Raw genomic sequence first — 26081 nt, 5'->3', positions numbered from 1 at the left:
AAGTTAAAGTTTAACTCTTAACGAGGGAACGGCAGCGTCAGACCGGAGGAGCAGAGACTCCTCTTGGTCACGCTGGACGTCAAAGTGGTGTCAAATATTAACTTCTAATGTAAATCCAACCTTTGAATTTTCATATTTTTCAGGCCTGGACTTCCTCATCTCGCCGTGTGGACGTGTGTCTCTGAGTTCAGAGTCACGTCGCCTGTTTGTGTGTTTCTGCTGGTTTCAAGCCTCAGTTTGACGTTTTGTCCATTTTTGTACGTGGTAGTTTTTGTGGATGTTTAAATATATAAATACACAGATGCTAACATTAGACAGCAGCCATGAAATGTCGTCTATGACTACGAGTCTATTTACACAGTAACATGTTAACTTTATTAATATCCACACGGTGATGTCATGTCTTTTCAAAGCTTTGCTCCTCTCGTATGAGACAAATAAAAACCAGTGTTCTGACGTCACTGATACCTAAACCTGGGTGTGTGTGTGTGTGTGTGTGCGTGTGTGTGTGTGTGTGTGTTTGTGTTTTGCAGCTGCCAAGGCCACAAAAACCAGTTTACACATGATCTAAAAATAACACCACAGAGCCGCCGAGGATGTGACGCCACGTGAAGAGCGCCGAGGCCTCGAGGTGCTGGGAGTCCTGGGAAGCGTCCTGTTCCAAACCTGCAGATCGAGAACGTTAGAGCGAGTTTAGGGACGAAAATAAAGAAAAACAACTTTATTCAGATTTGAAAATAAAGGTCACATGGAATTCCCCCATTATTTTTTAAGCTATATATATATATACTTTTATAAAAAGTAAATTATCTTGAATAAAGTAAATTATAGATGCACAATACATGAAATACATTTATCGGGATTTGAATGTTTCCTGAGTAAAGATAATAAAAATAGATATTTTTAACAAAACTTTATAAATTCTGCAAAATAAACAAGAATATTGTGAATTAAAAAATGCAGTTTCTTGAAAAGAGGAAAGAGTCACAGACACTTCAGGATGTAAACTCTTCAGAATGGGACGCGGCCCCTGCAGAGGTTTCCCTTCCTTCCTTCCCTCTCTCTCTCTCTCTCTCTCTCTCTCTCTCTCTTTCTCTCTCTCTCTCTCTCTCTCTCTCTCTCTCTCTGTCTGTCGTCGTGCCAGAGGTGGAAGTCCGCGAGGCGTGAAGCTGTTGTCGCCACGGTAACAGCCGTGTAAACATAAACACAGGGGGTTAGTGGAGCAGTCTGAGCGGAGATCAGCTGTCACGCGGTCGACGCGGTTCAGCTGTGCAGAGGAATCATGGGAAATCCGTCATGAAACCGGTGATAACGTCGGATTTATTTGACGTGAAAGTATTTAAAACGGGGGGGAAGCTCAGTTTAACAGGGAAACTCCCAAAAAGTGAATTAGCTGTAAAATAATGAATGATGTGCTTCCGAAAGGGAAGGTAAATAATCTTGATCGCCCCCTGGTGGCTGGCTGCAGTATAAGTTGTAAAGCCAGCCTCCACGTTAGCACATGGGACATGGACCAAGCAAAGAGAAATTAAACCGCTCGTTGAATGTTTCTCAAATATGGATTCTGTTAGTAGCCGTAGCTTCACGATCACTGAACAGACTCTGAATGAACAAGATGGACGCGTCATGTCGTCTTCACTCGATACAACAAATCATGAGTCAGCATGAAAACGCTTTATCTAGAAATCCAACAGTAACGTACTCACTATCTGTCAACATCTGGTTGGGGACACTCTCATTGGCTAACGCGGGTTTCTGTCGGAGCTGATTATCGTAAATATCCATCATGTTTACGATTCGAGATCGGGGAGGTTTCGACACAATCGGTAGCGGTAAGATTATTACCATGTGATTGTCGAAGAGGGCTAATCGGTCGGAAATCGGCCCGACCGAAATTTATTTCCTGCAGCTGCTGAGACCAAGCTGAACGCCGCATCTTCACTGTTCTCGGTCGAGGCAGCACGATGGGACATTTCCTCGTTCAGGGTTTTCCATGAACGCAGATACATTCCTCCGAGGTGAGAATCAACCCGACAGGTTTTCATTCCACAGATGCTCTGCATGCTTCTTGTTTTGTTGTCTCCTCGTTTCGATGTCAGAGTGACACGTCATGACGGTGAGTTGTTGCGTAAGTAAAAGTACGAGTCATAACTTAAACCATTAAGAGGCTGGAATCCTGCTGCACCACAACATGATGGAACTAACACGTGAAACCTGCATAAATCTGTTTTAAATACGGTTGAATTAAAGTCTAATTATATGAATTTTTTCTCCAGTGCCCCAATGTAATTAGTAGCAAATTACAGAAAAAACACAATTCTGTAACATATCATTACCGCTGCAAGGAGGTTACGTTTTCACCCCTGTGCCACTGATAATTGAAGGAAATTCTGCAACGCACCTTTAACTGAAGTAGAGAAGTGGTTATAAATAAGTGTGACTGGAGCAGCAGGAGCATGTTGGGAGAGTAATGTACCAGGAGGAGGGAAGAGAGGAGGGAAAGAGGAGAAAAGAGGGAAGAGGAAGGAGAGGAAGGGGGAAGAGGTTGAAGAAGAAAGGAAAGAGAGCGAGTGCTGACTGGAGGAAAGAAAGGATGTAGTGAGAGACGAGGGGGGAATGTAGCAGAGGCAAAACTATTTCTCATGTCGTGGTATCATCAGTCAGAGCTGCGTTCCTTCACCGTGAGGTCGACGGTCCGAAACCTCCACGTCACCGACTTCGTCAGCGAGCAGCTATATTTACATCCATGTGCTAATGTTAGCTTCAGCTGCAACGCCACAAACACGGAGGCGACACGATCCTGTTCCAGATCTGGACCAAAACAAACGGGAGTGATTCTGTATCTGGAGATCATTCTTATTAAATATTATGTATTATACTTATTTCCTTCTAATGATGACACAGTCTCATCAAAACGTCAAAACAATATCTGAGACTTCTCTGTAAGTCTCAAAAATCACAACTCGTCATCGTTTCTTTTTTCCAACTTTCCACAGAATCTGATCTTATTCTCACTTGTTCCATTTTCTGTGTGTTTGCCTGACAAACAGGCTTCAGGTTGATTCCTTTAAAACTTTATAATCCATATCATGTGCAATGAAAAAGCCAAATATTGAATGATAGGCTGAATATTTAGTTTCCCTCTGTTTGACTGTGACTCTCTAGATATTTGCTCTGTGTTATTTATCAGAACTTCCATCTGAAAACTGGTATCAGTGCACACAACGTTCATCTGATCCATCACACACACAAGCTCAGTGATGGCCATGATCACATTACGTTTGTATTTAATCAGCACTTTTCTTTCTTCATCTTGACATTCTGACATCATGCGGCAAAACCCACATGTACCGATACAAAGGTTTGATTCCAGAACAGATTCACTGAACTCGGTCATTTCCTGAAAGCTCGACAAAATAAGGGCGAGAACAACTTGTCTCTGTCGACGCAGGAATCTCCGAGCAGATTCCTCTGACCTGAACTGACAGTAAACGTCTCTCGCTCGTTCTCCGGTTGCTTCATATCAGGTTTTACGGTTCGTGTTGGCAGAATCGATTGTGAGATGAAACACACACAGCTGTTTCCTCATCCACAAAGTACACACACACACACACACACACACACAACACAGCTCTGTGTGTGTGGTTCTCAGTTTCCTTTTGTTTCTATCTGATTTCCTGAAACTTGTATTCTGATAATTTACCTCCACTTTAATCGGCTCAGTCAGAACCGTGTGTGATGCAATCGTCTAAATTTGCTGATTTAACAGCCACAAAGGTCAAATTCACACAAACGACGAGCTCGACCTTTAAAAGTGAAACCACAGAGGATGTTACAGTCCAGCGGTGAACACACATGATGCTGGTTCCTGTTCTCTGCATCCAGGTTTTGCAATTTCATGCCGTTTCTGTGTTGCACAATCTGAGCGTAAACATGTAACCGTGGTTTTCGCTCTGTTGAGAAATCCAACCTGACAAACGGCTTCTGGTAACAATCCAGCACTATCAGCCGCTCACGCAGCTTCCCTCAGCCCGGGCTCATATATCCGATCACTCGGCGGAAATGCAGAACAAACTTGTGTGAACCCGCTCGTTCTGTGAAAGCGATGATGAAACTTTAATCATCCCTGCAGGGAAAAGAGTCGCTGCAGCGAAGAGGAGACGGAACAAAGGAGATTCAAAGTTCACAAAAACAGGAGGGTTGTTTGTGGCACTTCGTTAAACTGCAGCTGTGAAGGTGCAGAGGGAAATTATGTTTCTGACAAAAAACCTTGTGCAGCACAAACTGTTACTGGTTTAAACTTATTATATACCAGACGTTCATATGGTTAAGCCACTTTAGTTGAGCCTTAAAGGTCATTTGTTTGTAAAAATAAAGAAACACTATACGTTCTCACTCACTGGCTAACGCAGGTTTCTGTCGGACACGATTTTCTGTAAATTTCAAATATGTTTAGATCATTAATGTATATTTAGAGTTTGAGATCGGGAGGATTATTAAGATTATTTTGTAAACCCGTCACACTTCAGGATTATTTGTTGGAAGGGGTGAATCTGGTTTGGATTATCAGATCTGTGTGTTGCAGCCTCAACACATCCTTCCACCAATACAGACAAGGATGAAAACGTTATGACAGAAGTCATTCAAAACTGGAAATGTTTTGTAAATGTTCAACATGCACATTAAAACCGTGATATCAAACGTTAAAAAGTTCCTGGATCTGCAGCGTAACTCGTAAGGTAGAAAGAAACAAAGGGACAGAAAATCAGCTGCAGAAAGATGACGGGAAGTTTTCAACCTGGAGGCAGCAGCAGCAGGAAGTCAATGATAAATAATAATTACTATTAACAGTGTAATTATGTTTTCTTTGTTTGAAATGATGAGCTTCATTCTGAACTTCTTCCTGCTCAGTTGTATATTGTTCTGTTGCAGACTGCATGTTCTGTGGTTAGAAAGCAGTGAGGAAGTGTGTGTGTGTGTGTGTGTGTGTGTGTGTGTGTGTGTGTGTGTGTGTGTGTGTGTGTGTGTGTGTGTGAAAGAGATTAAACTTGAATGAGCCCTGGGGGGGGAAACTGGGTCACTGCAGCAGAATACGAGTCAAACTCAAACAAAGGGAAAATATTCAGATAATCTGCAGTGACTTCAACTCTGAGATCAGTTTCATTCTGCCACATTATCCCGTCGACTCTATACTCTAATATTCTTTATATCATTTTATTTTACCCTCGTTGTTTTAAATTCATTTAGTGAAGTCTGTGATTTTCGAAGTCTGCATCACAACAACAACAAATTATCTGTGTGAAGAGAAACTAAAAGCTGCCTTCAACAGAAGTTTCATCCAAACTGCACCGATCACGTGACTGAAACAGGATAAGAGACGTAGAGCGATGGAAATCAATCAATCTGACACGGAAACACTGAATCACACTGTTTACTTTTTATATGAGATCGCAGTGTGTGATCTTTGACCCACTACACACCGTTACACTGTTACAGCACATTAACACAACACATTACACAATCACTCACTGTACGGAAAAGATCTAACATCAGGGAAGACTTCAGAAGCTCTGTGTGAGTGAAGAACCACAAACTCTGGATGAAGTGACTTTTAACTTGTCGGAAAGTCAATCAATCAAATGCAAAGAGAGAATCAAAACTATAATAACGCCTCAAGACAACAGAGGAAGCAAAGCGAGCGGCTGAGAAGCAAAACCAGTGAAAGTGATCGTAAACCTGAGGGAAGCTAAACGACAAGCGAGATTCAGATCTAGAGCAAAAAAGAACGGAAGTGTGATGATCAAATTAGATAACACACGAAAACACACAGATTCAAACAAACCACAAAGAGATGCAGAACAAGTGTGAACAAAATAATGAAGCCTCACACAACAACGCAGAGGCAGTGAAAGGATGGAATGAGAATCAAAACCACAGCTGCAAAAAAGACACAAAACACAACTAGAGAAGATGCAAAATGAGGTGCAAAACAAGTGAAAATGATCATATCATCAGGAGATTACCCAGAGTTCAGTGCATGAAAGCAGCGGTAGAGAGAGAGAGAGAGACGCAGAATGACCACAGAGACGCAGAAAACCACACGTGGAAACCGTCACCGTGACAACAGAGAAAAACAACCATAAAGAGACACACAAGAGACACACAACTCCGTCTCAAAATGTCCCCAAGAGTCACAGAAGACAACATCACAATCTCATCGAGGTCAAAGTTCGTGACGCGTCGCATGAAGCTGCCGATTGTTACTTTCTGATCTTGGGCCTGTTTTAAACTCTGAATCATGAGTCTGACTCCCGTCGTCTTATTGTGACGAATCATCACCGCATCAATCCATCCTCACATCGGGGGGGCACGGGTACGACCTCTGTGTGTGTCCGTGTCACGGCCGTAGAGATTTGACAACGTTTTTAAAGCCTGAGACGAACAAAGTCTGGTCCCTGATATGAGTGAAACACAAAGAAGGTCCAGGGTTCAGGTTTCATCACAACCCAGTGATGATACTTTATACATAAACTCTACATCACAGCTGCAGCCACGGGTCATTAAAACCTACGATCTGAACTATCAGAGTCACATAAACAAATAAATCCATCTTTAGTTTCATTTAGTGAAAAGTGAGTAAAGTGCACCAACAACAAAAAGATCCAGGACTCACTCGTGTCTTCATAGTAAAATGAGACGTTTCATAACCAGTTAAAAACTTGTTTAAATGATATATTGTGTATTTGTTCTTTTGACTCATTCACTGAGCAGTTAGAGCAAACTGATAATGTCCTGATACTATGTGATACTGTACATGATACTGTGATACTATGGGAATATGATACTGTGATACTATGGGAATATGATACTGTGATACTACAACAACAGAGCCCGGTTGAAAAAATATCTTTTTTAATAAGAGTTCTTGTTTTGTTTGATCAGCAAAAAGCGAAAGACATTAAGCAAATTGAATCTAATTAATGAGGTAATAAATTCAGCCGTATGATAAAATAATCTGTTACTCGATCTGTTATTTAATGTTTAGATCATTTCGTGAAATCACATTCAACAGGATCACAAACATTATAAACAGTAGAAATGAAACGAAGCAGCGTGAACCTGCAGAATCACTGCATCGCCGTCATCAGCTCCGTTTACAGGAACGAGATGAATCACTCAGATCGAAAGTGCAAAGGATCCGCGGCCGTTCAGCACATTGACATGTACAGTAAAGAGCTGCAGGATGAGGAAGATGAAGATGAAGACATCCATCACTGTTTCACACCCTGCAGCATCATCTGTGGCGTGATGCTGGAAACAGGGAGGGAGGGGAGAGAGAGAGGAGGGGGAGGAGAGAGAGAGAGAGGAGGGAAGGGGAAGGGGAGGGAGAGAGAGAGAGAGAGAGAGAGGAGGGAGGGGGGGATTTCCCGGATTCCCCGTGATGGAGAGGAAGAAATAGAGGAGGAGGAGGAGGAGGAAGAGCCGCTGCTTCCCGGAAGAGATGACGTAATCTGGAGTGAGAACAAGAAGGTCACTGATGAATAAATAAATAAATAAATGTTACTATATTATGACAAATTAACAAATAAGAGAAATGATGTTGTTATAAAATATAAAGTGTGATATACTGATTTAACAAATAAATATGATTTCTTATTTAACAGTTTATAAAATATTAAAATGTTATCACCATTATATTATATATATTGATGATTATTATTAACGGTTGCATTATTGGGGTCTTGTGATCTGTTGCAGCGGAACAAGTTTTCTATACAACTTTTCTATAGCGGCAGAGTCTTGAACAACAGCTCCTCCTCCTCCTCCTCCTCATCTTCGTCCTCCTCCTCTTCCTCCAGGAGCTGATTACGTCACCCTCTTCCTTTCCGGGAAATAAAGCCTCTCATCCTCTCGATGGATTTACCGGGCAACCAGCAGGGGACCGGGAAGAGACACCGGGACGTTGATGGGCCTCCAGCTCCTCCAACAACAGTTACCATCAACATTTCAATGCTGGGAAACGAGAAAACTCTAATAAAACAAACACTTTCATCTGAAAAGCTGAAAAATCTGAGGATGGTGACCAGAAAACCCAGATTCGACTTCACCAACGTCCCAGTTTTTGAGGTTTTCAAACAACATAAGATGGAAACTGAGAGTCGAGGCGACGGCACCAAAAACAAACAAAAGCAGAATAACTTCAGGATGTGTTTTGTTCTTTTCACACAAGAAACCCCCCAATAATCCAAACTGCTCAAAATACAAAACCACAAGCTACAAAACAAATGTAACCAATCACTAGTCACCAGCTCATTATGACAGTGGGACTTTAAACAGAGAAAAAGAATCTAAATTATAGTAAAATATATAAAACTGAGGGTTGAACTTTTGTCAAATCGGCATTAATTTGATAACAAAGTTTGAACTTGACTGAATAAACGAACCTTCGTGTGATTCTCTGGAGCGACTGATGGAATTCAAGTGTTTTCCTGAGGCCTCCTCTGCCCCTTACTGCCTCTGGTTCTTTTCACTTTCTCTTCCACAGGACCTCAGAGTGAGAAACTCCCTGACAACCCGATGTTGTTCTCTCATAGTGAAACTCACAGTTTATTTCCTTATCTCCCGTCCTGTGAGGTGGAAGGTCCACGAAGCAAACGCACCCTGCAGCTCAGCAGGTGAAAGTGAATTCTCATATAACACATAACTTCTTATAATGACCGAGCTTTTCTCCGGAAGCTCTGCAATCGTCACATTAGGCCTTGTCCTACTCTCTTTAATTTAAAAAACCTAAATTGATTCTGCTAATGTCTCGTTGTGTTTTTTATTGAATCTTCCTCTCGCAGAGTTTTTACTTTCTTGTTTTCACTTCACCATGTTTGTAAATCCCTTTGGCTGAACGCCTGTTGTATTTAACTCATCATCCATGAATAAATCTGACTTGATTTAAAATGACACCAATGAACATGATGAGATTTCCTGAGAGGATGTTTGAGCAACAACCAGAGAGAGAACAGCAGCACGCACAGTCCCAGCTCAGGACCGGCCCAGTCAGACCAGTACAGTTCAGGTGTGGGTACAAGGACGAGACTCAACTCATCCCTGTTAGTTAGGATTCTTGTATTGAGCTGATGTAATAGTTCATTTTCTCTCTGTCAGTTAATTCATCATTTGTTGATTCATGGAAATTATGCAACAAAACATGACAAAATACATTTTACGATCAAAAGCTTCCTCAAACCAAATAGAACCAGTTTTACATCCTGTTTAAAATCCCATTTAAAATCAACATGAAAACAGATTTCTGAGAGTGTTCGAATCATAAATCCCACAGCTAAATATTCAGAAATCTTAAATGTTGTAAGTGTTTTTTAAATAAACGACACACAGCTGCACTGGCAACAAACCCTTCAAATATAAAAATAGAGAATGTAATATTTAGCCGGCGGGTTAGCGCTCCGATCATTTGGTATTAATAGTCGACAGGGTCAGCGATGACTTCACGCAGCGGAGCATCAATCTGGATCACCACACTGACCTCATAAACTTTTCAACACCCGTGTGTCTGCGGCCTGAGAGAGAGAGACGCTGTGTGTTTCTGTGTGTGTGTGTGTGTTTCTGTCTGTGTGTGTGTTTGTGTCTGTGTGTGTGTTTCTGTGTGTGTGTTTCTGTCTGTGTGTGTGTTTCTGTGTGTGTCTGTGTGGGTGAGAGTCCACAAGGCACACGTCCAGTAACACTGGAGTCATCTATGTCTTTTCACATGAATCAAAACCAAAAGAAAAACCAGAACTAAAAAGCTGAAGTGGGGCTCTGGGCTGAGCGGTGACAAACCGGACATGTCACATTTATGTGCTCAATGTATTTTACAACGGAAGCTTTTAAGGAAGTCCAGCCTATATATTCATATTTCATGAGTGACGCAAACTTCTTCGACTGAGGCTGAAATTCTCGACAATTGCAAAACCAAACCATATATGGCATCTTGTTGGTTAAACTAGAAATATTGCACAGAGGTTGTTTTCCTCACCAACCAGGGAAGTCTCAACCACCATATTTCCAGAGAAATATGAGTACGAAATTCATGAGGTCACCGTGACCTTTGACCTCAACGTTCTAATAACTTCATCCTTGAGTTCAAGTGAATTTTTGTGCCTTGACCTTCGACCACCAAAATCGATTCAGTACGTTTTTGAGTCCAAGTTGACACTTCAACCAAATTTGAAGAAATTGCCTCAAGACAACGTGAAAACATTAAAACAATTCATTCCATGTGATAATCCAGATTTAAACTTTTACAATTTAAATAATCGAAATCAGTCGTCCTACCTCACAATTGGTCAAGTTTTCAGTTTTCACAATGAGCCAAAAATAACTCTTCCTGAGAACAGATGTTTCATGTTTTCATAACTCGGTGATTTCATTTCATCTCTAAACTTTCAACCCTGAAACCTGACGAAGAAATTCCATCAGCAACGCGGATATTTAAAGGTTTTCTGAAGCGTCTGAGCAGGGAAACACCGTCGGGTTGATCATTAACTGTTTTACAGCAGCAGGTGTATCACAGCTGAGTTATCTAAGTGGAAAATCAACATGGACGTGTTTTCAGCTCAGTGTGAAGGCTTCCCTGGAAACAGTGTGTGATCCAGGCTGAGTGAACAAACACACACCCTAACAAACACACACACAGTGTCTCACACACACACACACACACACACACTGACAACAGATATGGAAGTTTCTAGATCAGTCAGTTCAGTCCCGGTTCAAGGTCATGTTTCCTGTTGCGAGGCTCATTTCGGGTAAAGCCAACATATGAGCCTATTTCCACATTTCACAATTTCTGAACTCTGTATTGTTTCTGAGAAAGACGGTGGAGGTGGCAAAAGTGAAAGTCGCAGAATCCGGACGCTTCTAGGATACGCCCCGTCACAGGCTTTGAACTGGAAATGAGGAAAAAGAGGTGGCGGAGGAAGGGAAGGGGCCGTTTTACCTCAGTTACTGTAATTGTGCAGCTTGTCAGGGTCAGAGGTCACGATCGGGTGGTTTAATCGTAAAAGTCACCGGGCGACCTCAAACTTGAGATTTCCCCAAGTTGACCTGGCGTTAACAGCAGATCTGTGGTTTGTCGTTAGGCTACCGACAAACTACTCCAGTAAAATAAGCACCGCTACTGATACCAATCTCACTTGTACCATTACAACCAGCTGCTAACTTCTATTTCCAGTAAAATAAAGTTGTCCCATCTCACAGCAGCGTTCAGGAAATCCTCCATCTGTTCCCGCCGGCGAGCAAAGAAGATCAACCGATTAAGACTCATTAAGACGCAGAATGTGGTAGATTACAGTAAAGCCACTTCACGGCCACAGTCAGTTTTTACGAGCAGCTCAGACACAGCGAATAAATCCATCAGGGGACAAAACATCAGAAGTTTCTTCACTTACCGACGAGTGAAGCGTCAGGATTTAAAACAATGTCAAGAATCAAACAACACATCAATGTGTCTCTGTGTGGAACCTGGTTTTATACTGATGAGATGTAACCACAGAAGAACCTGAAGCTGGAGAGAGAAAAGAGAACGAGAGAAGGAAACGGATGAAGGAGAAGAAGAAGAAGAAGAAGGAAAGAAGAAGAAGAAGAAGAAGAAGAAGAAGAAGAAGAAGAAGAAGAAGAAGAAGAAGAAGAGATACAAGTTAAATTTAGTTAAAAGTTAAATAAAGTTTTCAAAAGTTAAATTAAGTTAAAAGTTAAAGTACAGATGAAAGAGGAAGACTAAGAGATGAGGAAGAAAGGGGGAGGAAAAGCTTGTGGGTGGATGGAGCAGAGAAAAGAAGAAGAGACTGAGATTGAGGAGGGGGAGAGGAGGAGGAGGACAGGTGGTAAAAAGGGGAGAATAGAGGAGGGGGAAAGAAGAGAGGGAGTGAAGAGTGAGGAGGAAGAGGAAAAGAATCGGGAGAGATTGAGGAGGGGAAGAGAAGTGGAGGAGGAAGAGGAGGGAGGGAGGGGGGGAGAGGGATGAGAGGAGGAAGAGTGGAGGAGGAAGAGAAAGAGGGAGGCAGGGGATGAGAGGAGGAACAGTGGAGGAGGAAGAGGAGGAAGGGAGGGAGGAAGAATGGAGGAGGAGGAAGAAGAGGGAGGCAGGGGGATGAGAGGAGGAAGAGTGGAGGAAGAAGCGGAGGAAGGGAGGGAGGAAGAGGAGGAGGAGGAGGAAAGGGAGGAGAGGGAGGAGGGAAGGAGAAGGTGGAGGAAGGGGAGGAAGGAGGGAGGGAAGAGGAGGAGGAGGAGGAAGAGGAGGGAGGCAGGGGATGAGAGGAGGAAGAGTGGAGGAAGAAGCGGAGGAAGGGAGGGAGGAAGAGGAGGAGGAGGAAGAAGAGGGAGGCAGGGGGATGAGAGGAGGAAGAGTGGAGGAAGAAGCGGAGGAAGGGAGGGAGGAAGAGGAGGAGGAGGAGGAGGAAGAGGAGGGAGGTCTCTCCTGTTATGGCGCAGACTCCATCTTGCTGAGTTGCATCATCGCAGCCACAGCCGTCTATAAATAGGATGACGTCACCCCTCTGCTCTCTGTCCTCCCTCCTCTACCCCTCCCTCGCCCCTCCCTCCCTCGTTACATTCCTGGTTGCGTCATCAGGCCACTCCCCCTCCACGCTGCTGTAAATACTCGTGTGATGCAACGCGTCAGACACAAGCGCAACTTTTACGCACGGAGCAGCGCGAGGAGCGGAGCGACAATAAGAGGAAAACTTCCCCGACTTCACTTCGTCTCATCCGGCCACTGACACCTCACACAGGTAGGTCCCTCTTTTACTTCGCTGGAGGAGGAGGCGGTGTGTCCTCCTGCCCCGGGCCGCGGGGAGGCTGTGTTGTCCCGGGCAGAGGAGCGGAGCGGCCCCGGTGCGCTCTCGAATGTCCCGGGACACTTCAGACAAACTTCTCAACTCGCTCCTCTCGTTTCCATCTCGTTCAGAGACACAGAGACTTTCTCACGCTGACTTTCAGCTGGAACCTTCCACTTCAAAGAGTTGATTTGATTTAATAACAGTTTTTATGGATGTTTTAACAGATATTTGTGATTTATGTCTTTTACGTGTTTCACATCACAGTAATTTAGATCAAAGGAAAACAATACACTTTAAAGAACCTGTTGGCTTTTCTTTAAAACGACATAGATGTGTTTAGGGAACAGATTTTTTTATTATACATTTTAATAACAACAGAGACTTAACACAACTCACTCACAAGAGCAGACAACAACACAACACAACATTATTATATCACAACCTCATCAACAGGCCCAACAACCTAATTAGGTGACAAAGGACAAATACACGAATACATAGGTAAATAAATGAATATACTTTTAAAATGCTTCAAGTTTAGAGAACTGAAGTTTATTTTGCTGTTTTTCTTATATTTGTTGATACTTCACATGGAAAACTACAGTATTTTCTTTAAAATGCCTTAAATGTTTGTTTTTAATCATTTTTGTGAGAGAACAGAAGTTTGATTTTAAAGGTTCTGAGGTTAAATTTGATGAACAACAACTGTTTCTATTCTCACTTTTTAAAATTATATGTATAGAGATGATACAAAACTTACACTGAAAATCAATATCAACTTTAGATGAATTGGAAAATGAAAATGAAAAACACAGTTATAATAATAATAATAAAAACAGATATAACTTGAATTAACCTTTAAGTTTAATCAAGTTTTTGAGAAACATAAAAACTACAGAGCTCCTTATGAAAACACTTCAGGAAAAAACAACATAAATATATTATTTCTCATGTTATTTTCCCTTTGTGATACAGACTGTGTTTGTTTTGGTCTCACTGAGCTGAACCTTATAATCATCTTATCAAACCATTCGTCATAATTCTCCATGAGTCACTGCTCCGCTCACTAAACAAACACTTATACATGATTATCTCAAAGTATTTATGACATCGGCTCTCAAAAAATAGGCAGATATATATTTTGTTGCCTTGTAGAAGATAAAATCTTGACTTTTAAACAGAAAAACTCACCCAACATCTTGTGTTTGAATATTTCCAGACTCTCATGCAGCATTTTACATCTTTGTTTTTATTTATTTTCACATATTAAACACTTATATTACAGTGAATCCTAATAAGTTGTCTGTGGTTTAACTTGATTGTGACCCTCTCATGCTTTAATGTATTTTTTTTACCACCTCCCCGTCTTCAGAAGCTCTTTTTAAATGTTAGTTTTGTTTTCTGGTAACTATAGTTTGTTTTCCTGTGAGTAAGTCCAAAGTATTCCCAGTGACTCACACGGATCTGTTTGATTCTTTCCAGAATGATGCTGCAGCACTCGGGTCCCTCGCTGGCCGACATCAGCTGCTCCGCCCTGGTGCCCTGCCTGTCCCCGCCGGGCAGCCTCACCCTGGACGACTTCACCAACTTCACACCCATCGTGAAAGAGGAGCTGCGGCTCGCCATCCAGACCAAGCGCCTGTCCAACGGGCTCAGCGTGGACATGAGCTCGGACGGGGCCAGCTCCAGCTCGGACCGGGCCTTCGAGGAGCCTGCCCGAGGATCCGGGGTCAAGAGAGAGGTACGTGAGTCAGAGGGGAAACGATACGACAGGCGGGGCGTGGTTTTACCAAATGAGAGCGTTGGCTTATTGCAGGGTAAAATGTTCACGGTGTGTAATTCTCTCTGGTTTTCAGTTGGTGGTTGAGGAGCATGACAGGAGGAAAAGGAGGAGAGAGAGGAACAAGGTCGCTGCGGCAAAGTGTCGCAACAAGAAGAAGGAGAAGACCGATACTCTGCAGCAGGTACTTTTTAACTTTCATCACTTAACCGAGTTCACATCAAACCTTCTCCACGTTTTCAATCACAAACATAAATGTCAAGAAGAAGTTTTAATGAATGTCCCGATGAAACAAAGTTTGAAATTAATACATTGAATACAACATTTCTAATTCAACAAATCACAAAGACGAATGATTTAACAAATAAGCATTAGAGGAAGGTCTGAACTGATCTCCGTCCTTGTCTCTGCAGGAGTCGGAGAAGCTGGAGTCGGTCAACTCCGACCTGAAGGCTCAGATCGAGGAGCTGAAGCAGCAGAAGCAGCAGCTCGTCTACATGCTCAACCTGCACCGGCCCACCTGCATCGTGAGAGCGCAGAACGGCCAGACGCCCGAGGACGAGAGGAACCTCTTCATCCAGCACATCAAGGAGAGCACCTTACAACTCCACAACATCACCTCCTCCTCCACCGCCTCCACCACCTCCTCCATCTCCTCCCTCTCCACGCTGTCACCCCTCGACGGAGGGCTCCTGACCCTCGACCACATTCACTGTCCCGGTCACCTATGAGCAGCTCACGACTTCTCTGGGACGATGCTCCCACCCGCTGCCTCTGATGTGGCACAGACCGTTTAGACTTACGAGACATGCCGGACGCCAGCTTCGGACTCGGACTCATTCAGCATCCACATCGCTGCTACAGGGAGTGACCCCCCCCCTGAAACCTGATTGGACAGCTGACATACAATGGACAGCACCTTGACATGCGTCGCATGTTTCAAACAGTCAGGGCCAAGGACGATGCTAAAGCACTAAAAACTAAATGATCATTGATTGTCTTTTTTATTTACAGGTATTTTGAATAGATGAAAGTCTGATTTAGTGTCTGAGTTTTGTACCAAAGTGATTTCATGGTGATCAAGGCACACGGTTTATCTGTTCACCCACAAAGAACGTAGTTACAGAACGACATGTGAGCGTGCACACACGCACCAGAGAGTTTGAGCTGCGAGACACTGACTTCAAAAGCAATGTTGTTTGCGCTTGTTGTATGAAAATCTGTATATTTATTAAGAAACTGTCGTTGTTGTATTAACCCTGTCTGCTCGTCCTTTATACAACATGAACTACTACGTCTGCTGCTACCACTAACCACTCAGGTCGCACGCTGGCTGTAGAAGTCGCACTGTAAGTTTATTTTATTGCCTCGTTTCACAGCTAACCTCTGAGAGAGTGTGAGGCTGCATCGACGCCGCTTCGTTTTCCGTCCGGCTCCTTTTCAACGTGACGGGGATCAAACTGCTCGTGTGGACAGAGATCGTTTTAGTTTGAAGATGCTGTTTACATATGGAAACACAGTAGTAAGGATGTAGCCTAAGTCAGGTTGTGGGCTGTCAACCACAGTAGCAGTAACAGTTGCAAAAGGGAAATTTAATTTGCAGGCAGGGTTTGTGATTGTGCACCTAACACACAGTATAAATGCCGATATACTCCTATATGCAGACGATACTTTACTTTACTTAAATGTTGGAGATGTGCCGTAGGGAAGATTGTCGTGTAATTTCACAAGTACACTTTAATTATCACTGCGTTCCCTCTTAAACACACCTAGTGTTGTTTTTACATCCTCTGTGACGATGAAGCTACATGAGTGTTATTTTTCAGACGTGTTTTCTACCGAGAATCTTGTATATTGTATTGACTGCGCATTGACTCTGTGCTACTGTATATAAACACCAGATGCCTCCTTTGGTTTTGACATAGCAAAAAAAAAAAATATATAGGTTGTTATTTTATAATAGTGTATTTATTAAAATTTGTCGGTTTGAAAGTTGTGTTCACTGGATATCGTTAGCTAGGTATCAGAAGTGTTGCGTCACCTTTTGGCCCGTCCTCCACTCAGACTCATTGTTCTTGTCGAGCACCAATCACTGCAAATAAGTGCAAATTGTCCAGAAAGTGTGTGTGTGCATGCGAGGCTGAACAACATCCGTACATATTACAACAAGAGAAGGGAAATAAATAGGTTGTTGAATTGTGGAAGACGGTTTCTATTGTGTATCGTGTGTGTGTCTGAGAGTCACACGGTCAAAGGGACGCAGGCGTCTGCGTGTGTTCAAAGTGTGTGCGTTGTGGTTGTGGCTGTTAATTGTCGAGTCGTAGCACTGAGTTGTGTGTATTCTGTTGTGCCAACTGCTGGAGGCATCAGCGTCCAAATGAATAAACCACAGGCTGTCAGGTATAAACGCTCCGCTGCTACCAATGTGTACTTCCATCTCTGTGATCCGTCAATTTCTGTTTTTGATACTTTGTTAATTAAAGATATGTGTTGAAATGAAACCTGTCGTCTTCAGAAAAACTCAGTCAACACTCAAAGAAGTCAATGCACAGATGATAATGATTAGAACTGAACTATGATGTGAAACTAAAGGTCCACATTTTATTCTACGTGTTACAAAGCTGCAGAAAAGAGGACGAGAGCTCGTAGTTCACATTATCAATATAATAATAATAATAATAATAATCAATATAATACGCTATTTACAATGTACAGTCAATGACGAGTTCAAACATTGGACAATAGGAACTATGTTTGTGAAACTTATAATTACTAATGTAAGGAAAAGAAATCGAATTAATGTCTGAGGTCAGTGTCTATTTTACTTAAAGATGTTTCTAATGTAGAAGAATTTCCACCTGTGTGACATATTTTTCATCTAAAAGAAAGTAATAAAACTAGATAATTTAATTTTGATCTTGTGATAATAGGCTTTAATAGTTAATGAGCCCCCTCAGCAGCTGTTTGTTGTTTTATTTTGAATAATACACACGTCACACACACTAACTTTGCCTCTCGCTTGCATCAGTATGAACCCTGCTGTGTTTTTAAAAAGATAAAAAGGTAAGAAGGATAAAGATCTGGAAAAATAGACCAGAAAAACAACAATGCTCTTTCCATAGGACCAGATAATTATATTCCCAGAGGGACATGAATCTTTGAACATGTCGGGTCGTCCCTTCCTGTCTTTTCTCTTGTTTTTCACTGGAGCCAGAAAACCAGAAAACTTAGATGCAAATTAGAGAAGCTGTATTTACCCTGAAGAGAGAGAGACAAGACTGGACATGCCGTCCGTCCTAGAGAGAGAGAGGGGTGTGTGTGTGTGTGTGTGTGTGTGTGTGTGTGTGTGTGTGTGTGTGTGTGTGTGTGTGTGTGTGTGTGTGCACCGGCTGATCAGATATGACTCAATGTTTGTGAAGACAATCTGTGAAATACAGTTTAATTAACAACCAACTGCAGAAATGTTCAACACACACTCTTTTTAAAATAAGACGCGTTCTGCTCATATTCACTTTGATAATTCCAACGAGTGTTTTTACTGTAAAATGTTTTCATGCTCTAATGTTCAGAAAACATCACGTTCCTCAGACCGTCCGCTGCTGCAGCTCCTCTGTTCAGCCTCCGTCTCAAACACTGGGTTTTAGCTCCTGTCTCTTTAAGACCCCCCCTCCCGATGAAGCCCAGTCTGCTCTGATTGGCCAACTGCCCCTCCCTGTTGGGATTGGTCATTAGGGGGCGTGTCAGAAGAGTGCTATGCAAATGGAGAAGATGTGACATGACCCGACTGGAGCCGACGCTGGTGTCGATGTCCCGTCAACAAAGACACGTGATCTCTGCATCGGAATTAAAACATCGCCGGAATCCTGCGGAGAATCTTTTTATTCACTCTTCTTAAATAAAATCTCGTCTGATGACTCGTCTCGTCTTCACGGTTAATTTAACCAAAACTGAACGTTATCTGTACGAGAATATAATTTATCGTAATTCAACATAACAACCCTACAAACGTGGGCGCGAGCGGAGGAAGAAGCTCCAGCAGAGCACAGAGGGAGGAATCGGATCTCAGGCAAGATTATAAGTTGTAATTAACATACCAGTTTGTATGAAAGTACACAGAATCAAGTTGAAACGTTTCCCTCACGCAGAACACCGCCCACTTTTCCACCGCTCCGCAGCTCACCTGAAAACACCTCATGGAACATCTTTTCCTTTCCCAACCCACGTTCTAAAGAAGTGAGTTTAAAATTTCTTTAACAGAACGACTCAGAGGTCGTGCTCTCCGACCCGACGCAGCCACATGGAGCAGAACAACATTAGCGTTTGTTTTCGTCACCCCCGAGTGCCAGACAGGTGGGGTCAAACCACAGGATTTCAACTTTCAAGCCGACGTGGATCAAGTGATTCTCTGTGTTTGTCGGTGGAGGGATTTTACGGCTTCATGCCAATTAGCCAGTTGTGTAATTGGGTGGTTAGACGTCCATTAAAATGATTTTAAATGGACAGGAAACACGTTCAGACCCGACAAACTGAGGAGATGCTGAGACACATTTACAGTATTTTTATGTTGTATTGGTTTTTACCTTTTGTTTGTTTGCGAACAAGATTACGCAAAAATAACTGCGCAGATTTCTACGAAACTTGGTGAAAGGATTTGGCATTTATTCTTCCTATATAGCATTGTGAGATTCTTCCACATTCTAATTGATTTCTCACAGAAGAATTCATGGATCTTGATGAAAATAATCAGACGTGTTTAGAGGACTGATATTTATGAGTGTCTTATTTGGTGCAGATTCAAATAAAAGTCCGGATCTCGTGAATTTGAGTGTTTTTGCATGAGGGGACTTTTGGGCCTTGGCGGAGATATGAACTCTCCTGTTCTTCAGGATTCCAGATTACAATCTGTCATTACTCATGTCTGTGCATGTTGATTTCCTGTAGTGTCACTTATTTTTATTGTTGTTATTATAACAGAGGGATGAATTAAAAGCAGCTCAACTTACTCGTCTAAGGAGAAAAAACAGAAAGTGGACGTTTCGCCTGCTCCTCTGCAGAGTTGAGCCAAGGTTCAGCTGTCGTGTCTGAGGCGTTTAATGAAATGATTGGTTGGGAACGCCGGCAGCAGAAACTCCACTGGTCTGAACAGGATCCGACATGAAGCTGCTTTATTTTTGATTATTATGAGAAATCCTGCAGAACTCAGTCTCTCTGGTGTCGTTATCGCAGGAATAAAGTGTTTAAAAGTTACTCATGTTTCAAAGGTAAACAGTTTCTCTGTGGTTTTCCATTTCACGACTAAATACAAATAACGTTGTCCGATCACAGAACTAAACTGTTTACTGTTTGTTCCTTGATCACTTGACGAGCTGTTGGTGGAGAAGTAGTTGGTCAACACACTCGAGGCTGAAGCAGAAATGGAAACCAGAAGTTTCAACACAGCCTCGTGAAAAACAGACGACTCTGCCGTTTGTTCTCGGTTCAGCTGGCGCCAGCACCGAGGTCACCGCGAGGCGAGGCGCTCTCTGAACATCTTTACAGGAAGTAAAGATTCTTTCACCAACTTCAGCGAAGGACGTTTTTGACACATCTTACACGGGTGAAACTGAGCAGAGGAGACGAAACTGAGGAACTGAGCCAGGATGTGTTATAATAATAATAATACATCCTTAAACAAATGTAATACCTGGTTTTAACATCATTAAACACATATAAAGATAAATTATACATTAAAACAGTTTCTGTGGAACTTGAGATGTTAACTGCTCTGTTACCAGTCTATTCATTTCAGGTGATTACATTACAATTAAATAAACCAACGTATATCAGCACACGATTCCTGAACTCGTATTGACATACTTCTAACTAATCTATTTACGATAGTAGCATAAGTTTCACATATGAAATTCAGTTGGTTTTCCTTTCCCATACCAACTGTCCTTTTCTGTTTTCTCACATGGACTCACTCGGACTGGGAGGAAAGGTTGTGGAGAATCTCAGGAGTTCTGCCTCAGACATTTGTGTCCTCACCTTCGGCCCCTCTGGAAAATTACAGGAGAAGAACCTGGAGTTCAGGTCTGAAAAGCAGCTTCTATTCCCTGAGTGTGATGGTTAACACATCAGTTAGTGAGTTAGAGCTTCTATGGGTCATAACACTGTGCATACAATGAATTTATTTCACTTAAGGCACTTCAGGTAACTGTGACACACACACACACACACACACACACACACACACACACACACACACACACACACACACACACACACACACACACACACACACGCACACCAAATATGCGTTGGTGTATGAAGCTGTGGCCTCTGACCACAACACACAGGAAGTTGCAGTTCAGAAATTATGACACTGTCGTTACATGAGTCATGTCATCTCCGCTTATGACTGAATTGCATCAGTCGAGAGAATGCCAAAGAATATTCCCTATACATGTCTGTGTGTGTGTGTGTGTGTGTGTGTGTGTGTGTGTGTGTGTGTGTGTGTGTGTGTGTGTGTGTGTGTGTTGTTTTGTGTGTGTGTGTGTGTGTGTGTGTGTCTGTGTGTTGTTTTGTGTGTGTGTGCTCGTGTGTGTGTGGGGGTGCGCATACTTTTGCCCCATATTGGACAATACCTCATGTGGGACGAGCAACCACAGGTCACAAAAGTTCAGATGTCATTTCAGGTCGTTCTCATCTCACTGACGTTTGTTGGAGTGTTTCTGTTATGTTTGCTTTTATAATTTTCATTTGATGGTATAAAAATGGGCGGAGACGTCATGATTGACAGCTGAGACTGACTCCTGATTGGTCGAGCGTGTGTATCCTCGATCGAACGGCTCCTGATGACGTCTTTAGCACAAGACGTCAGCGTTCGTACCCACACACGTTTATTTAAAGTTTATTATTTATTTATGATCTTGAAACACGATTGTCTCTAAAAGTCTCTAAAAGAATCGTTTTCAGGAAGTTTTGTTTTTACAGTAGCTTGTTTATATTTGACCATCATGAGAGGAACAGTCACATCATGATGTTTCAAGATGGCAGGAAGTAGGTCCCATTGAAGAGTGGGCAGATTGCATCAGTGGTCATTTCAAGGAAAAGAGCTGTAACCCTGTCCATGGATTTCACATGTTTCTGTGTGGGTGGGTGGGTGGGGGGGGGTAAAAACTGCTGTCAGCAGAAGAAATTAAATTAAGAAACATCCAAGACTCTTGATTTCTCAATTTTTATATGTAATGAGTCAAAACGTTTCTCAAAGAGTTGCTGGAAGTTATCGCAGAAACAAGAAGGTGAAGATGAAACGTAATGAGAAACGTCCTGTTACCTTGAATGAAACCGTGGAAACATGTCTGATGATGTAAGAACACAAGTCAACAACACATATAACACAGGTCCATTATTTATCACGACTTAAAGGGGACTTTTCTTTCAACACTGTGGATTTAAGTTGTATTTACATTCAAATACTTTGAGTAACACAAACATTTGTATCTCATGAGAATCCACAACGTCTGGAACTCTGACCACTTGCTGTTCTTCCAGAGAAATTACAGAGAATGCATTCCATCATTTAGCAGAGGCGGTTTGTATTTATCTGACTGGGAAGCTGTGTCACTGCCGGTGTGTGTGTGAGTGTGTGCGTGTGTGCGTGTGTGCGGGTGGTGTGCGTGTGTGTGTGTGTGTGGGGTGTGCGTGTGTGGTGTGGTGGTGTGTGTCGTGTGTGCGTGTGTGTGAGTGTGTGCGTGTGTGCGTGTGTGCGTGCGTGTGTGCGTGTGTGTGTAGTGTGTGCGTGTGTGTGTGTGTGCATGTGCATGTGTGCGTGTGTGTGTGCCGTTTCAACACTGGCAACCACTTTTCTCTTCGCGAGAAATTTGCAGAAATATATGAAGTCAATCCAACCTCTGATTGGAAGATAAGTTTCTGAGCAGATAGAAGAAGCTCCTGCAAAACAGCTGCAGCAGAAAAGTTCAACCTGCTCTTCCAAACCCATCTCGTGAGAATCGCTCCCATTGTGAACACAATATCTCAAGAACGCCTCGAGGGGATCTCTTCACATTCTGTGCAAATGTTCACTGGAATTCAAACATGAACTGATTAGAATGTGGAGGTCAAAGGTCAAAGTTCACAGTGTCGTCACACAGAACATTCATGTGCAAACACTATGATTTAAACAGCTGAGTCGAGCAGAGCGCAGCCTACAGGTGATGTTATGACGTGACACTTAAAGTTCCGACCCAGACGTGTGTGAATATGCATGAGTGTGTGTGTGTGTTTGTGTCTCAGCTGTGCGTGTCGGTGGTGCTGGCTCCGTCCTGTATTCTCAGGAAAACTCTCAGGGCGACGTGTTGCTTCCTGTCAGCGATGCTGTTGCTGCTGTGGATGGACGCTCATTTAGAAACTGATCTGATCACTGTGACGTCAGTTTCCTGCAGGAGTGAGAGCAAACGCACAAACCAGAGGGGTGGGGTTGTACAAGGTGAGTTCAGATAAACTTTTACTGTTTACCTGCAGGGAACCAAAGCTGCTCAAATGTGATTGGTCGAACTGGAAGCTTCCAGCCCCAGAATCTTGTCCCTCGCCTTCAGGTTCTGTTTGTGGAGATGACCTGAGAGATAATCCCACAACCAGCTGTTCATTCTACCTCTGAAACGTTTCTCCACACATCAACCCTTCTTTGGTTTCTCTGAGGAATAAGAGTCAGGTTTTCCCAGACGTCTGCAGAGGAGATCCGGTTGATCCACACCTTTTTTCCTGCGTAAGCATCTTGTTCATTCACCTCAGAGTGCAAGAGGAAGGGAAAACGAAACCACCGAGCACATTTCAAACCCTGATTTCTGATGCGATCGTGGTGAGGATGGGGAACTGTGACGTTGAGCAAGTGTCCGTCAGCGTTACCAAACCACAGGTTCAGGTGAAGCAGAGTTTATAGAACCTCTCTGACACGCCTGCGACTTCAAAATGACCTGGAGACCTTCAGGAGAAGGAGATACGATTCCCATGTGACCTCTCTTTCCCTCCAACATGCACAACGGTGACAAACATGTGGTCGGAAACACACACGAGGGATGTTGCTGTTTCCATACATCATTATGTGTTTTTTTATATTTGTTAATCAATGGAAAATGATGATTTCAAGTTAAGGACTTTTTTTTTTTTACAAAAGACACAATACGTCATTTTCTAAGATACCGCTCTGGCAACACAGACGTTTGATCACTTTTCCCTAATTTAAATAAATTAAAAATAATTTAAATAATACTTTATAAGAATATGTAGACCCCTTGTAAAGCATCATCCGTCAGGAAGTGTAACACAAAACAATCACTGGGTGAAAAGTTCATGCACAATAGTGGGTTGAGCTTTATTCAAATAGGACAAAATACAATTTAATAAAAATGTACTCAGTTAATAACTCAGTTATTAATGTTGTTCTAATGCAGTCAGTGTTATTTCTATTGACAAAACAGCCCCAGAACACGACTGTTTATTCCTATAAAAATATACATGTATGATGATAAATAACAAGCTTCGTATTTCTATACATTACAGTCCAACAGGTTTGTGTTATATGTATTTATTCCATGAGGGAAGAGGGAAAATGTCAAGTTCTTCAACCAATGCCGTTCCAGATGTTCCATGTGGAACTTATGAGTCTTCACGTTTTCCAGAACACATGATTCTGACTCAGCTCAAGTTTAATTATTAACTGAGCTGTTTTTAGTTTTTGGTCCAGTTCCTGGAATTTCTGTTTGTATCTCAGGTTCCATAAAATAAACCTGCAAATAAGCTATTGTGTAATACTATTGTATTATAAGATTTTAATTCATAATCTTTTAACTGAACAGATTTTACACCTCAGATCATCACATCACACAATCTTATTTATTTTGACACAACAGAGGAAACGTGCATCTGACTCTAAAATGAAATAAAAAAATAAAATAAAAGTGCAGTCACAAACCCCAAAAAGTTTTTTAAAAGGGAACAGATAATTCATCCTTCATATGTGAAGTGACAATATGAATACGAACAATGCTTTATTTAATTCTCCCCCTGAAAGCTGAAAGAGGAGTGGAACCACAGTGATGGTAATGTAGAGTGTGGCCACCAGGGGACGCTCTTCACTGCCATTATGAAATCTGCCACTTTATTTCTGATCATAGTGAACACTGCCCTCTAGAGTTGTGTTGTTGCATCACACGGTGGATTACAGCTGTAGAGATGTGTCAGAGGTCAGAGGTCAGAGACGTGACCCCTGACCTCAGACCGAACAGGCGGCCATGTTGTCAGGCTGCAGGCCGGACGAGGAGAAGAAGCAGTGCATCATGGGACACTGAGACTCGTGGGCTGAGAGAGCTTCAGTCAGGAGTCGCTGCTCCTCGGACAGAGAATCCACCTCGGTCTTCAGCTTCTGGTTCCTCTGCTCCAGGAGCTCACAGGCCTGGAAGAGAGGAGGAGGAGGAGAGACCAGAAGAAATGGTGGATGACAGGAAGAGGAAGAACTCACAAGTAAATCAACATCTCAGATTTGAGAGGAGCCTTTTAAATCACAGTGCATATGATTGATATAAGGCTCAGGACCTTATCATTTACTTTGGTGCTATTGTCAAATTAAATGTAGATCAATAATCACAAGGAGAAGCTGTGAAACTTCTGTTTTATGTAGTTTCTGTGACTCTGGTGGAGAATACAGCTGCTAATTCGTTGTTATCTTGTGCTCCTGCATTATTACTTTTACCGTTTGTTTGTTGGTCTGTGCAAATCTGGAAGTACTAACCCAACCATAACCTCAGAAATGACCTTTGACCTCAGGCTCTGGTCCCCATGAGGTGTACTGGTCCTGACAGCTAAAGAGGTAACACACACACACACACCTCATGCAGCAGGTCGGCTCTCTGTGTTTGTCTCTTGCGACTCTTCTGAGCTGCAACTCTGTTTTTCTCTCTCCTCTTCATCCTCCTGCCTTCGTCCTCTGAACCCTGACACACACACACACACACACACACACACACACACACACACACACACACACACACACACACACACACCACACACACACACACACACACACACACACACACACACACACACACACACACACACACACACACAGCAAGACAAGCTTTTCAGTGACCACTGACCAATAGAAGTTGATTCAAACTTTCCCTCATTTACAACCCATGACCTCTGACCTTGTGTCGTAGTTCACACCAGGAAAAGAAGCGTGATCTTACCACACACGTGTCCCACAGGTGGTCGTCCTTGCTCTCTGACATCACAGGAGTTTAAAATGTGTGCGTTCAGGCTCAGCGTCTCCGTCGCACAACACAAAGTTTCTGGTAAAGTCTAAACAACAGGCGAGAAACCTGCAGTTTCACTTCAGCTTCCTTTTCACCTTTTTAATTTGTTGCACTTTTAGAAGAAGCAGCGAGGACGGTTCACATAAGTCACGTGACCACGATCTGTGCACCGACACACAA

General features: G+C 42.6%; 2 protein-coding genes across 3 annotated transcripts; one reads left to right on the top strand and one right to left on the bottom strand.

The window, feature by feature from the left end:
* The first annotated feature begins 12621 nt into the window (after positions 1-12621).
* Positions 12622-17108, top strand: atf3 (activating transcription factor 3). Its single transcript, XM_035144551.2, has 4 exons — positions 12622-12779; positions 14310-14568; positions 14684-14791; positions 15021-17108. The coding sequence occupies exons 2-4, from the start codon at positions 14311-14313 to the stop codon at positions 15336-15338; spliced, it is 684 nt and encodes a 227-aa protein (XP_035000442.1). The 5' UTR covers positions 12622-12779; position 14310; the 3' UTR covers positions 15339-17108.
* A 7051-nt stretch (positions 17109-24159) lies between these two features.
* batf3 (basic leucine zipper transcription factor, ATF-like 3) lies at positions 24160-26049 on the bottom strand. 2 transcript variants are annotated; one of them, XM_035144168.2, is made up of 3 exons: positions 25794-26049; positions 25476-25580; positions 24160-25042 (listed from the first exon to the last, which is right to left on the bottom strand). In XM_035144168.2, the coding sequence occupies exons 1-3, from the start codon at positions 25875-25877 to the stop codon at positions 24863-24865; spliced, it is 369 nt and encodes a 122-aa protein (XP_035000059.1). In that variant the 5' UTR covers positions 25878-26049; the 3' UTR covers positions 24160-24862. The 2 variants fall into 2 exon arrangements, with proteins under 2 accessions (XP_035000059.1, XP_035000060.1); XM_035144169.2 differs by having other exon boundaries at positions 25836-26038.
* Between the last annotated feature and the right edge of the window lie 32 nt (positions 26050-26081).

The sequence above is a fragment of the Hippoglossus stenolepis genome, chromosome 20 (genome assembly GCF_022539355.2).
Source record: "Hippoglossus stenolepis isolate QCI-W04-F060 chromosome 20, HSTE1.2, whole genome shotgun sequence".
Lineage (NCBI taxonomy): Eukaryota > Metazoa > Chordata > Actinopteri > Pleuronectiformes > Pleuronectidae > Hippoglossus > Hippoglossus stenolepis.
This window is presented reverse-complemented; position numbering and strand designations above follow the sequence as displayed.

Coding starts and splice junctions, on each gene's coding strand:
- atf3 (XM_035144551.2), top strand. CDS start 14,311: ATGATGCTGCAGCACTCGGGTCCCTCGCTGGCCGACATCAGCTGCTCC. Junction 14,569..14,683: donor GATCCGGGGTCAAGAGAGAG/GTACGTGAGTCA, acceptor TCTGGTTTTCAG/TTGGTGGTTGAGGAGCATGA. Junction 14,792..15,020: donor AGACCGATACTCTGCAGCAG/GTACTTTTTAAC, acceptor TTGTCTCTGCAG/GAGTCGGAGAAGCTGGAGTC.
- batf3 (XM_035144168.2), bottom strand. CDS start 25,877: ATGTCAGAGAGCAAGGACGACCACCTGTGGGACACGTGTGTGGTAAGA. Junction 25,581..25,793: donor GGTGTGAACTACGACACAAG/GTCAGAGGTCAT, acceptor TGTGTGTGTCAG/GGTTCAGAGGACGAAGGCAG. Junction 25,043..25,475: donor GAGCCGACCTGCTGCATGAG/GTGTGTGTGTGT, acceptor CCTCTCTTCCAG/GCCTGTGAGCTCCTGGAGCA.